The sequence below is a fragment of the Pholis gunnellus genome (genome assembly GCF_910591455.1).
Source record: "Pholis gunnellus genome assembly, chromosome: 21".
NCBI classification, from domain to species: domain Eukaryota; kingdom Metazoa; phylum Chordata; class Actinopteri; order Perciformes; family Pholidae; genus Pholis; species Pholis gunnellus.
In genome coordinates, this window is record NC_136548.1 from 9,652,554 (window position 1) to 9,666,723 (window position 14,170).

The 14,170-nt window shown below is 38.7% G+C and overlaps 1 protein-coding gene across 1 annotated transcript; it reads right to left on the reverse strand.

Moving 5' to 3' along the window:
* Positions 1 to 90: 90 nt before the first annotated feature.
* Positions 91 to 13,736, reverse strand: LOC306712767 (integrin alpha-M-like). The gene is made up of 30 exons (XM_079182180.1): positions 13,604 to 13,736; positions 11,618 to 11,720; positions 11,349 to 11,440; positions 10,734 to 10,804; positions 10,465 to 10,579; positions 9,490 to 9,614; positions 9,153 to 9,301; positions 8,081 to 8,231; positions 7,846 to 7,993; positions 7,643 to 7,713; positions 7,303 to 7,423; positions 6,778 to 6,914; positions 6,511 to 6,657; positions 6,204 to 6,416; positions 5,966 to 6,099; positions 5,584 to 5,726; positions 5,352 to 5,512; positions 5,072 to 5,197; positions 4,687 to 4,760; positions 3,491 to 3,632; positions 3,298 to 3,396; positions 3,131 to 3,210; positions 2,953 to 3,036; positions 2,760 to 2,829; positions 2,541 to 2,639; positions 2,314 to 2,394; positions 2,037 to 2,147; positions 1,712 to 1,825; positions 1,522 to 1,632; positions 91 to 1,159 (listed from the first exon to the last, which is right to left on the reverse strand). The coding sequence occupies exons 1-30, from the start codon at positions 13,638 to 13,640 to the stop codon at positions 1,070 to 1,072; spliced, it is 3,399 nt and encodes a 1,132-aa protein (XP_079038306.1). The 5' UTR covers positions 13,641 to 13,736; the 3' UTR covers positions 91 to 1,069.
* Between the last annotated feature and the right edge of the window lie 434 nt (positions 13,737 to 14,170).

The window sequence follows — 14,170 nt, forward strand, 5'->3', positions numbered from 1 at the left end:
TTTCTACATGTTTCCTTTCTACATGAAATGTGATATGTCATGTATGAAGGTAAATATTCTTTATATAATATATACTTCCATATATTATTGTTAAGCATTTTAATCACATACATAATAAATAGTGATGAAGCATAAAGTCAGCGCCTCTTTATATAAATTCTTAATACAGTACTTATATCAATATTGTCGTTTCAATTTCAGCAGTTTTACAAAACGATTTGTGAAATCAGAAATAACACAAATGAACATGCTTAGCTTGCAAATATAAAAGCAGAAATGTTTCATTGTAGACCTACAATGGGCTATTAGGATAAAAAATGTGAGTTTGAAAAATGTACAGTCATTTTATGAAGCCTCCTGCCACATTACATCTCATGGGCTGTGTCCGAAATCACTCTATGTGTATATATAGTATTTAAAAAATGTTTAAATGCACTACATTTATCCTCCGCCAATTTATTTGAGTGCTCCAATTTATTCATGAAATGTTTACACTGTACAGTGCCTGAAATTTCAATTTACTGCCTACTATTGGGTCAAATCTTAAGTGTCTATAATATAGGACGGCGGTTCACAACATTTTATTATTATCCTTAAGATGAACCGATTTCTACTTGCAATCCTTTTTTATAGGGTGTCTCCCTGCTGAGATTTTCATGTCCCAATTGTTTAGGGAATAGGTAAAACTTTGCAACATTCACTGGGTATTACTTCCTAACCAGGAAATCATCTTGCGACCCCTTGGCACAGTCCCGACCCCCTGGTTGGGAACCTCTGTTATAGGAAATAGTGAATGACAGAGTGAGGGAGTGATTTCAGACACAGCTAAGCTTTCTAGTTTCTTCAAACGAAAGTCGTCTTCAAATCACGTCGATTCCTGAAAATGGCAAAATATTATAAAATGCAAGAGCTCTGAGTAATGGTACACATGAAGTAATCAGAGTTGATAGGCGCCACTGTAGATGTTGAAACAGTTTTTTGTTTGTCAGCTGCAATCAGCAGGCTAATATGAATATATTTGATTTGGAAAAGGCTGCAGTCTGTGGAACATCTGCAGATTTTATATTTGTTATTCTGGTGTGGGTGCGCCTCCATCCACCCCCGGATCTGCCGCATCAGCGTTAATCATTTCCTTGTATTTACTCTTGAAAAATCCAGCCTGAGAGTACAAAACAAAAATAGTTATATGAAAAACATGCATAATAAATAAATGTAAAGAACCAAACCCGAGACAATAACATGAAATATTGGAAAAAAGCTATTTAGATTTGCAATTATTTGAGCCATTTTGACATGTCATAGCAGGGTAATCGAAAAAATCAATTATGGTCCTGTTCTATTAAGTGTGTCACAGTCATTCCAGTGAGCCAGCATTGACATTACCAGGGCCTTGACCCATCTAAATGAAACTAATTCATGATATTAATTACACGTGTGTTTATACTATGAAATGTCAAAATGGCTTCATTGCCTCCAAACAGCTTTATACTAAACTGAAGCAGTGTATGTTCAGTGTCTCACCTTATACAGGCCAGCGGTGAGTAAAGCCAGGAAAGCCAACCCTCCCAGGCATCCTCCAACAATCTCTTTGGTGAAGTCCGGTTCAGAATACACTTCTACCTCTGCCTCAATCTGATAGGTGAAATGACAAAATGTGGATTAAATTCAAGCTCTTTTAAAACACAAAGAGGTCAAAACAATGTGTAATCACCTTGCGAACAGGAGGGTTGTCATAAGACCCTGTTGAAAAGAAGATGTACTGTTTCCTGTCGTACTCCAGACTGGCTGTGCTGGTCAAGAGGAATTTGGCAGATTGAAGTCCAATCTTTTTGAGGGAAGAAAATGAAAAGTGGGATGAGCCTCTTCATTTGATCTTTAGTGACGTTACATTTCATTAGAATATCGTTATTTCTGGGGATATTTTACTGCAACATAGTCAAAACCAGTTGTAATCAAAATACTTTCAAATGCAGCACTTAAAATGCCCATTAAATAGAAATGTTAGTTTGTTCAATAAAAGCATGCACATCCTTTACCTGCTCTATCCATCCAGAACTGAGGTTGGCATAGATGTTGTACCTTTTACTCTCCAGTCTTCCCATGAACCTACTGCACTTGAAAACCATGCACCTGGCCACGGAACAGTCCTGTTAGGATAAAAGAAGGCAGAAAGCAGAGAGAGCAGTAATCAGTCCTACACACTCCAGTGGGATGACAAAAATAGTAGTTATATAGATGTTACTGCAGTTCTATAAGTGTATTTGGGAGCCCTTAAATGGGCTTCGCAATTACTGATGGTAGAGGCATACTTACCACCAACTTATGTTTCTGTATCTTAGCAATAAAATCGGTGACATTAGGTTCTTCCTCCTTGTCTCTTTGGCAGTCTGGAATCTAAAATAGAGCAGATTCATGTCAGTTTGCAGAAAACCAGATGTGGTGCTTGGTGTAATCACATCCGTCCATAACACTGTAGTTGTGTAAAACAACTATAATTTGATATTTTACGGGTTCAGTAATGACGAGTTCCCACACGATACCTGCAAACTGCTGGAATCCACCCAGATGTCTTTATCACCGAGCCTCACAGGCACCCTGATCACCACAGTGAAATTCAGTGCTCGGATATCATTTGTAACCTAAGAACATAGAACAGGGTGGTAAGTATTAAACGGACGTAATGAGCATTTAAGTGAAGTCTGAATCAAGTAAATGAAGTATTAAAATAATTACTGATAAAATGATATAAGATATTTTACCACAATTGATTGTTGGACTGGTTTTTGCAGATTATTCTTGCCGAAAGAGAAATTGCTGTAGCTGAGGGAACTTAACGGATATAAAAATAATTTGATGAATATTAAGTGATAAGATGCCAGCTTATTGTAGTATAATATAGTTGTAGTATTATTCTTTTTTAATTTCTTTCGTTTCACATAGAACAACACAAACCTTTCAATCGTAGCAAAAATGCTGTACTTCACATCAATGTCTCTGGATTTGTAGAGTTTACTTGAGCTGGCGTGCTTATTCCCACTAAAGGAAGGGTGAAATTATTTGTACCAATGGGAATGGGACTATTGCACACTTGCATATTGTTGTGCTTATTATGCAGGCAACTGAGCAGTACCTGGTAGCATTTGCAGAGACAGAAATCTTCCCACCAAATTGACTTCTAGTTTCGATCCCATAGGAGATGATGAAGAAAGCCTAAATGACATAAAGGAAAGAAATCAGCTTGCCTCTTCTGTCTCTGCAGCAGTGAGAAGAGATAATGTTGTAACCTTAGTTACAAACCTTAGTGTTGCTCTTGAAAATAGGCTTGTTAACAGTGCAGTCCGTCTTTCCGCTTGTTACGCCATCTTCACTGTCCAAGGAGTTGCACTCAATTCTTCCCTTTATTACAAACACATTTGACAAAAGCGATGTGTGACCGGAGGGAACAGCTGACCAGAGATCAACAAAAGCAGACCTGATCCTGAGGCCTTACCTGCAGACCTGTAAACTTCCTGTATGAGAGTCCGACTGGGTATGTGAGAATGACACGGCTGTTGTAAGAGTTTTCTTCACTGTTCTCCACTGAGACGGTGACATTCAACAGTTCATCAATGCCCACTTTTACCTCTAAGGATCTGACGGATTGTGAGGAAAGAGAATAGTGAAGAAGTTAGACGAAATCAAAAGGCTGCAGTGGAATTGTAAAAAAAAACACTTTCCCTTAACCTGGATGGAGAACGTTGTGAGCTCAAGGAAAGATCTGAAGGAGAATTCTTAGAGATTTAGGAAAAGACGACCGCGGGGCTAAGAGAATCCCACTGCACTTACACGAGGCTAATTATATAACAGCGGATGTTATTGACGTGGGTCTGTTGTGGTGCTGCTGCAAGGAATTATTGGTGACCATAATCCCCTCTCCTTTTAAAAAGGATGATCCAGTGTACCTTATGCTAAAGGAGGAGAGAAAGGGAGCACCATTGCTTGGCATTTAGACGTTTCGACCAGCTCTTATCAGGTTGCCACTTAGAGACTTCCGGATCTTTTCAATCAGTGAGCAAAAAAGACCATTCAACCACAGCTTAAAGTCATGGTCACACTTTAGCCTTCACTAACAGTTCCATTCAATGTGAGTGCCAGTTGCTTTAGACATGGTCACACGTGCGCAAATGCAGGAGTGACCATTGCCTGCTGAGGCGATATCCGCCTGAAAGTTTACCAAAGTTGAACTCCACACGAATGTGATGATGGGGATTGGTGCAGCAAATGTTTTTTCACTCCCTCGCTCACATAGTATGAAAGTGAACGGGAGGCGATTGTTATTTTCATGCATGTGGGACCGTCCGGGGTCTACTGCCACGCTAGCTGCTCTGTGAGGCTGAGCCACAGCAATGCTTTTGAGCTAAATGCTAACGTCAGCATGTTAACCTTCTTACTTTAGTGTGTTAGCATGCTAACGTGTGCTAATTTGAAGAGAAAAAAAACACATAGGACAGCTAAGGCTGTCGGGATTTGTTTTGCAGGTATTTCGTCATAAACCAAAGTACAGGAATGATATTTTACACTTAAAGAGGCAGAGCTGAAACATCTGTGAAAACAGCATGCTGAGTTAGAGTGAGCAAACTCCTTGCACTTGCCGAAAAGTGCCCATGTGACCTTACACCCAAGTTGGGCTTCACTTTCGTAGCTCACCTGCTGAAGTTGAAATCCACCTTCAGGTTATCGATACATATATCGTCCGTGCCGCAATTGATCTCGAACCCTAACTGTGGAAGAGAGTATGAAGTAAACCATGTTTGTTCAGGAAGAGTAGATATAACAGTTAAAGTCTGACTGCCTGATCTTACAAATAAATGAAATTACAATCGAACATTGTTAAGAAGGCATGATGCACTGCAGAGTTCTCCATGTGGTAGCTATGTGGTGAAATGGTTGATTATGTGAAAACTGATATAAATTTGCCTAAAGTATTGGCAAAAGTGAAGACTTTGTTGTTCAGTCAATACTCTGACAGACAATGAAAACCATGTGGTAGAGTCCTTAGCAAGTTCTTTCAAAATATATAAAGAGTACTTACAGAATGAAAGCCTGTTGTCTGCGCCTCCAGGGCGAGACTCGGACTTGGATTTTGGTCAATAGGTAAACCTTCAAAGGTAAATCTGAGTTCATTTCTAAGTTCATTTAGAGCATCTTCTGGACAAGCCTGCAAGAAGAGGGAAGGGCGCTATTGTAAAATACATTTGTCGAGGTTGCATTTGTAACATGGGCATCAAACGTTGTGGTTTTCCAGTTAAAAAGGTTGTTCAAAAAGTACAGAATCTACCAGATTTTAACGTTGTGCATGTGTAGCAAATCACCTCGACTGAGAACGTCACCTCGTCGCATACACGCTGTCGCTGATCTAAGTCAAGAGTCCGTGTTCCATTCATCTCTCGTTGTTTTGAAGGAAAGTAGGCCCGGTTGTTTGGGACTTTGCGAGTGGCGTCCAGTGTTAGATTATAGCTGATCCTTGCTTGAGCTGGAACAGATTAGTGTTTCATTAAGAGGTTACTCTTTGAAGTATTTAAATGACAGTGGAGCATCGGGTACCTTGGTTTACTGTAGAGCGTCTGGTCATGGTAAAGCAGATTGTCACTGTGTTATCCAAATCTTTTGAGCAGTCTGAGTTTTGAGTGGAGATTTGGCTTGGTTTGAATGACACTGTAGCTTCTACCATTACTATAGGCTTTGATCTGGAAATGGACAGAGCAGGAAAACACATTGTGGATAACTATTGTCTTTGTGATCAGTAGGCTATTGCAGCAGAAAACCAAACCGGTTTTTAGCTGCCCGATACAATCCATTATTGGTGAGTAGTTCTGTGTTAAAGGGACTGAAGCACTAGTCTGCACACATTGGAAGCTAAAGTTCGATAGTAATAGAATTACACTTGAGAGTAATATGTAGACAGAAGCATCTTGGATGGACTTACCTAAGTATGACAACTGCGCCCTTTGAACCCACCGCCAAGTCAGGCAGACCGTCATTACTGTGGTCAAAAGACGACTGACTGATTGACATGCCGAAGAACTTCAGTGCTGACCCAACTTCAGAGCCAGCAATTCTCTATGTAAATGGAAATATTTAAATGAATCAAGTTGAAGAATGTAAAGATTTTGATCTTGAATACAGTGGCAAACATAGAGCCATGCAGGCTGGATCGCGCTCACCTGTGAGTAAGCAGAACTGATCCTTCCTCTTCCTTCGCCGAGGAATATGTAGATGCTGCCTTGACCGTTGTTCTCCAAAGGCGCTCCTACTGCCAACTCATTGAAACCGTCTGTGGTAAGATCAGGCAGTACAGCGAGAGAAGACCCAAACCTTCCATTGTCAGATGCAGCCCCTCTCAGTACTGACGGAGAATCTAAGTGACACTCCACATTCTGGTGAAAATAGACGGACGAGAGTCGATGTTTGCATGATCGTTAGAAAAACAAATAGATTCATTTTAAGGCACCAGATAAAACGGTCATTTACCAAAGTAGTTAGGCTGCAAACGTAAACTCTTCCCTCTCTATCAGTGTCCACGAACATAGGGGCCGATATGAGGATTAGGTCAGTGTATGTGTCACGATCAACGTCCATCGCACAAACAACGGCCCCAAAATATTCACCACTCTGAAACTGTGAAAGCAACAAATTATCAATGAAAACAATTACATAAAAGAAGGGAACATGTTATGAAAACATATGTTTCACATTGTCTTTCAGGACTGTCAATGCCTCTTTATTGTAAGCTCCCACCTGCCATGGAGAAGGATCAATCGTTTTGTAAAGCCGGTTTGGGGAAACTACCAACACAACACCTCTGTGTTGATATCTTGGAGCACCAAGCATTGTTACAGTGCCTCGCCTCGTTCTAACGACTGCCATGGAGTAACCTAGAATCAAAGCCCATCAGTTAAAAGTCTGACCAATTGTGAGCAAACTGTCTATCCTTGATTACATATTTCAGTAAGTATTAATCTCCAAATAAACCTATTTGATTTTGACAAAGAGATTAGGCAACAACATTTTCCATAATATTAAAGTATTAAGGCTGAGAAGAGTCTTCATATTCATCATCCCCAAGACATTTGTAAAAACATCATGATTTCTGACTTCGCCTGACTGACTCTTTTTTTTTGTCAATTCACATCTAACATAAAACACAAAATAAAATACTTTCTACATTATAATAAATAATAACTTAAAAAGTCGAAGCAAAGAGAAAAGATTAGAGAGGAGCAGTGCATGTAAATGGTGTATCTTTTGTATTTACATTCTTACCCAGATAACTGTCAGCATCTATATTAGGCTCAAAGGAGCTCGTCTCGCGTTGTGTCGACAATGAGTATTGGAGGTAGCCTCCCTTCCACTCATTAGCACCAACAATAGCCATCTGAATGCCCTTCAATTTAAACAGATATTTAATTGAACAGGCTTTCCAAATACATTTTCTTACACACTTCAACTAAATCCTGAACTTTTTAATGAAAGATGAAGAAGAAGCAATGAAAGTAAATAAACCTGAAAAAAAGTCTTAAATGCAGTAACAATCTGAACTCTGGGTGGCACAAAGACATGTGTTTGCATTGTCCAGGACATTTCTGGTGTTTTTGTTGATTACCTCAGGCACATAAGCTGCACTGAATCCTTCTTGAGCCATTTCCAATTTCAGTGAGTCTCCACTTTGCGATCCTGTAACGGCGACATAAATGAGCACAATAATCTCTCGATGCTGCACGCATAAATCTAACTCTGATTTACAAAAAAGTCCATGCTTAAAAGGTTCATATTTGTTAATTTTTTTTTTTATCTATTCAACTATACCTTCAATAGAGAAGAGTTTGGCCTGCAAACTATTCCTTATTTTGTCAAGTGCGTCAAAACTCTCCACTCGAAATACGTTTTCTGTGGGTGAAGATGCGATGGTGTCCAGTTCTTGTTTTGCCGCAGCATTGGAAAATGCATCCCCCACCTAGGGATGTTGAAAACAAGTGTTTGAGGATGTGCAACAGAGTGAATCAACTGCTTACATTCATTGATTTAAACTAAAGGGACTTACTCCAATAGCAAATCGAATGATCTTTTGCTTCTCAGCTAAGTTTGCTGCAGATGGCAAATCTCCCCGGTCGTGAGATTGTCCATCAGTAATGACTATCAAGACTTTCTTCACATTTGACCTGGAACCTCTTCTTGGTGTGAAAATGTTGTTGCTGTAAAAAGAAAGATGCCATTTCAATACACCCTTTTGCAATCTATTTGTTGTATCTATGGTTTGACATATTAACCAAAAAACTAATACATCAGGGTGTCTTAATGTTCACAGTATATAGGTGTCAGTTTTGCTGGGGTGCCTCATTTATTGTAATGCAAGACTAATGAATAACAAATGTCTAAATCCACATAAATGAATGTGTTTTATATCTTCTTTTATTGCTTCCGAGTGGACACAATAACAGTTATCTACATTGTAAAAATTCTAACCAAAATTAGACTACTATAAATCAATCTGACTGGATCATCCAGTAACCAGGTGAACATGAAGAGTGAGACAGTTAACTTGGCTATACTATACTTTTTGATTTTTACGAGATTAATTAACAAAATTACCACATTTACACATTTTGTTAATCTAAGCAATGTAGCCAAACTAGACTGTTATTTTGTTCCCCAGGTGAAATAAAGTGATGATGTTAGTTCAATTTAACAGAATCAATTGCGGAGGTTTAGTGCTGTGCAGCTATGTTTTTTTGTTTGTTGCCCGATACTGCAGATAAAAAGAGAGGGTGGCCGCGAGGTCTCAAATGAATTTCAGCAAAGGGAAGCTAAAATTAGGTCAAGGGCTCACCTTTACTCGACTACACAACACAAGCTATATGCCCGCAAAAGAGCAAAGAGCTTATTCGCCATACTGACCCATTGATGCAAACAAAATTTGACGCATACCTGCTCTGAAATTTGCAATTAAATTATCATGGGACAAAATTTGGGGGAAAAAATGGTTCTATGTATCTCAAAATTCAAACTATCATTATCTCAGCTTTGACAGATTCAATACTTTGTGGCATTTAACTTAAATTAAGAATTCTTAAGCACTTCCTTCGCAAATGGAAAGTCATGACGACGACACTTACACCACAAATTTGATGGCTTTCGCTGTGTAAGTTGTACTTCCCTGTTGCCTAATGCCATCAACTTTAGCTTCCCATGATGTAGGTCCAGAGAAAAAATCATTGAAGTAAAAATGGACTTCAGGATTGGAGGCGAATTGGGCAATGGCAAACTGCAAAAGCAGGAAAAACAGAATCTGTTAAATCAAAGAATTCAACAGATCAAAGAATTTAACAAATTCAACCGTCTGTTAATTTAACAGACAACTCTTAAATTTGGAACAAGAATTGTGGAATCATCACAGAAAATAAGTTCACACAGCTTGTGCTAAGCACACTGGCAGTGAAAACACAATTGTACCTTTGTGTCTAGTGGCAGGAGCGAGCGGACCAGATCTTTCACGAAAGTCTTCATTGTTCGAAAATCCGGTGTTGATACGCTGCCGGAGCCATCCAACAGAAATGCAATGTCTGCTGTTTGGCACACTGTCAAAGAGATTTCAAGTAACGTAGAAGTTGGTTAAAAAGCATTTGTTCCCACAGCACACATCACATAAATGCAGCAAACAGTATGCACATTCTGGACATTTCAATAAATAGACAATGAATACTACAAAACTACAAAACATTCCCTTTTATTGTGATATGTGTATTGTGTTTGAAACCCATTGTTTATTCACAATTACTGTTCCGACAGGATAATAGATTGTGGTGTTCCTTATTTTCTTTTTTAACATTCTTCTATGCATGTTAAAGGTCTGGTTTTAAATAACTGAAAACCACCGGAGGAGGACACCTTCAGATGTGTTTGTACATTTATGGCACATTTGTGAAAGTTTTTACAGACTCTGTCGGCCTGCAAAGACACAACCTCCTGTGAATGTGTCACCTAAACACTGGCAGCCTACACAAATGATGACAAAAGTGTGTTCAGTCTGACTGTAGACTGAAACATCAGCTACCTCCACAGCTGATCTACAGCTACTGATAAGCTAAACTCGGCCCACACCCACCTGCAGCATTCAACAGCAAGACACTTTAGCCGAGGACAGCAGATCAGTAACAAAATACCAACTTTACCTTGATTTCTGCAAAGAGTTTGATGCCAAAGTTGTTAAAGGTGGTGACCCGACAATACAAGTGATCTTTCTATTGTCAATGTCCATGTACTGGTATATTTTCACAGCATGCTGATATACTCAATATCAATATCTCAATATCTGATTGTGTCAGTGCTCATCACTCAAGAAAAGCCTTGAAGAGCCACAATGCAACCATGCACGTTGTGTTGATTGTGTAAAGTATGTTGTTTTTGTGTGTGTTTTTCCATATTTACCTCTATCAGAGGAAGGTATAGGACCTGTAAATCTATCCATACGGTCTATCTGGAAGCATTTACCACTGTACATGGTGATACTTTTGCAGTCCTTTGGGATGGTTGGACCACATGCCTAAAAAGAGACACGGTTAAGTCCTGATTAATAAATAATATGTTGCTGTGTGCATTGATGAAATGTAAGGAAGCAAGGAAATTATTTCAGTGCAAGAAAGTGTCAGAGCATTTTCCCACAATGAATTGTGAATATTTGCAGTCTATCGGCTCACCAAAGTGTTTTGTGTGAAGGGATCACTTGCCATCGTCAAACCAAGAGACATGTTGACTGCATGTTCCACCCCTGCATTGAAAACATCCATCAGTCATTAAAACAGTCATTCTGAACCCTTTGTGATAGCGCCACAGCAACAGTTTCAGTGACTGCTACAAACCTCAGCGCCCACAAAATACTTCCCTATGTTATCTGATAATGACTCACTGCACAGTCTTTTCTGGCCTGTGACCAATTATCAGAGGACTATACACATTTTGGTATCTGTTATTACCATTTTCAACAGCATTAAGTACTAAATATTTCCACCCTAACAAGGCATTATTCTATTATTGCATCTCAAAATATGTAAAAACAAAAGGAACTCTTGTGTGAACAGGTAGAGTAATACATTAGTTCTTGTTACACGTAATCTGTTGGCCACTTAAGTCAAAATACCAAATATATTTTGAAGAAAGCTAGATTCATCCTGAAACCATATCAAGTGATCCAAAGTCTTGACCCCATCTGTTGGAAACCTGCTCTTAAAAATCAATAACCAATCCCCGAATGCTTTAATCGTTTAGGCTTAGTTGTATAGTTTGTGAGTTTTAGGAAACGAGAAGTTGCTTACGGGGAACCCGTAGTGCCGTGCATGATTCGGTGGAACACTTGTATATTTGTCCTCCTTGTGAAGACTTTGCAAGAGGAGCACTGACCAGGAAGCTGAGAAGAATGCAACCGGACAAACATGTGAAAAAGCAATATAGATACATTAATCACATTTCTGTCAATATGGAAATGATTGATTAGTATGAGACATTTACATGACAGAAATGCTAGTAGTTAACATTTGGCTAGTGTAGGCCCATGTTCCAAAACAACACCCATGCTTTGACTTACTCTGATCGCCTCTGCACCACCTGGTATCCAAAACCTGGAGCAGAATGAATCAAGGTCTTCCAGGCATCGGGATCGATGTTAAAACAAAGTGCAGCTTTTAACACTGAGGAAGGAAGAAGAAACAACCGGATTTAAAAGCCACATTGACACACACACACACTGAGGAACTAGGAGATAATGTCAGGCAGTCAAAGTGTTTGTAGGATTATGGCCGAAAAAGGAAGGCTTCATTTGCGCAAGAAAAAAACTACCCAATGTCAGGAAATCCAATTTGACTTTTAAATCATTCTGCATATGTGCATGTGTTTTAGTTTGTAGGAACATGTATTGCATGAGCGCCACTTTTAGGACATTTTCATTGATGTCTGCCACGGTGTCTTTTCAGATAACACCACAAGAATGCGCCAACGTCAGACATTTTCTAATTCTAAACATAGAGGGCCTAAATATTTATTAAATTAAAAAGCATACACAAAATGTAATGTTTCCGTTTACTTTTGTATTCTGATACTCTCTCGTAACATCTATTCAATTGTTTAATAGCAGAAACTAGACGGAAGTATACAACTTTCCATGGCAACATGTAGGAAGTTGTCCTTCTATATTTGCCTTCACATAGATTATCTACATTGGGTGTTTTTTCTTGCACAAAGGAAGTCTTCCTTTTGTTGGGCCTTAACACAAGGTTTTCTAAATATGGTCATAATTATACAAACACTTTGACTGCCTTACGAAATACGCCCTAGTTCGTCAAGATTGCGAGAGTTTATGTGAATAGATGTGTTGTTAACAAACATTAACTTCCCCTAATAGATCTGTTGAAGCTCAGACTGACACTGCTGGTCTGACACCTCTGATAGTTATTAAAGGATCTTGGTATCATGGACATTTCAAAGTCTGACAAAATCCCATCATTTTTGCTGATGTGGTTTCTCCAAAAAAATAAATGCTTAAAAAAAGACACTGGTACAGTCACTGTGAGACTAATCCCCTCAGGTTCTGCTTTTTCTCGTGACCAGCCTCAGTTAGGGAACTGTATTCTTCACGCCTTTAGAAAGACAGAAATGTTCTATTATTTCATTCATGTCCCCGATTTCTGTTAGGATGCAATGTTTATTGTAACTAAATCACTTAATATATGCTGAAGCTAAACCACCAGTAGCAGAAATATCGCTACGGCGGCTACACAGATGTAACGAATAGATATATTGATCTGCGTTTAAGATCTTACATTCAGGTGGTTATGGGCCAAGGAACTGGTATTTAGTTTGAGTGGTTATTTATAAAGCACTTTTTCACTCACAGCTCTTGAACCGAGAAGCATAATTGTATTTGTCTTGGATTTTGTGGCTCGAGAAAATTGTTTTCGAAAAGGCCATGCCCACTTTTGATTTTTTTACAAAAACATTTTTGCACTCCTCTTCCTCAAATCTTCGCCAAATGTATTGTACAATATGTTTGGATGATCCTGACAAAATGTTTTGTATTTATTTTTTGATGTGTCGTAACGTGTTCTTGTAATTAGACTCTTGCATGTGTGATCTGTTTGTTACAAACTGCTGTAATTCTTGCAAACTATTTGATAGCATTACAATAATAGATGCTGCTACAACGTCATACGTTTGAAATGATCATAAACGTAAACTTTTCTAATATTAAATAAAGAAATTAGAAAAAGCTTTATCAGAGGAAACTCAGCTGGTCACATATTGACGTTGGTACTTTGAATCACAGATGATAAATTACAAATTGATAATCTCAACTGTTTCTACATATACTGTTATTACAGCTATTCGTCTTTTAGCCCTGGTGGTTTTTAAAATAACACAAATTATAATTTGTGATAATAAGTTGTATGCCTTCAGCATGCTATCGTGAAATAACTTAGCAATAAAATGTAATTAAAAGAAACGACAGGATCATATTTTCACTGCTGGCTCAAGTATTCATAAAGAGACAAAATGAGGATGTATAAACTTGTCTTACCTGACAAGAATACTGTTGTAGTAATTATCCAGTCCATTGTCCAATGGAAAAAGCTAAAAGCTTGAAGGATTCTCAGAGCTCACACACATTTATTTGGAAACTATTGTACTTTCTGGTGACCTATAGCTATTTCTTTACCACTGAAACTGTGGGGGGATGTTGATGGCAACATACAGACATCATAAGGTGACAGCTCCGAGCTAAGGCGGCCAGTTAGAGGAACTCTCATGTAGGAGGGGTTACAACAGTTTCTGTTTTATATTTGCACACTCTGTGTTGCCACTTGATTTCACAAAGAATAGGTATTGTATCATTTGGATTCAATTCAAGGACACATTTTTCCACACAATAATCTACCCAGAGTGGTGAAGTGGATACTGATGCTAGTTTGGATGCAAGGCTGACAATTAAATAATGAGCGAGGTAACTAACCGAATAAAACCGGAGCCCTAACCACCGCTCTCTTTAGGTGTGGTGCTAAATTCCTTGCTGGTTTTATTCAGAACATGAAAGTGTCCCAACAGTGCTGCTGGTAGTCCCCCTGAGACAGTTGGAGAGAGAGAAGAA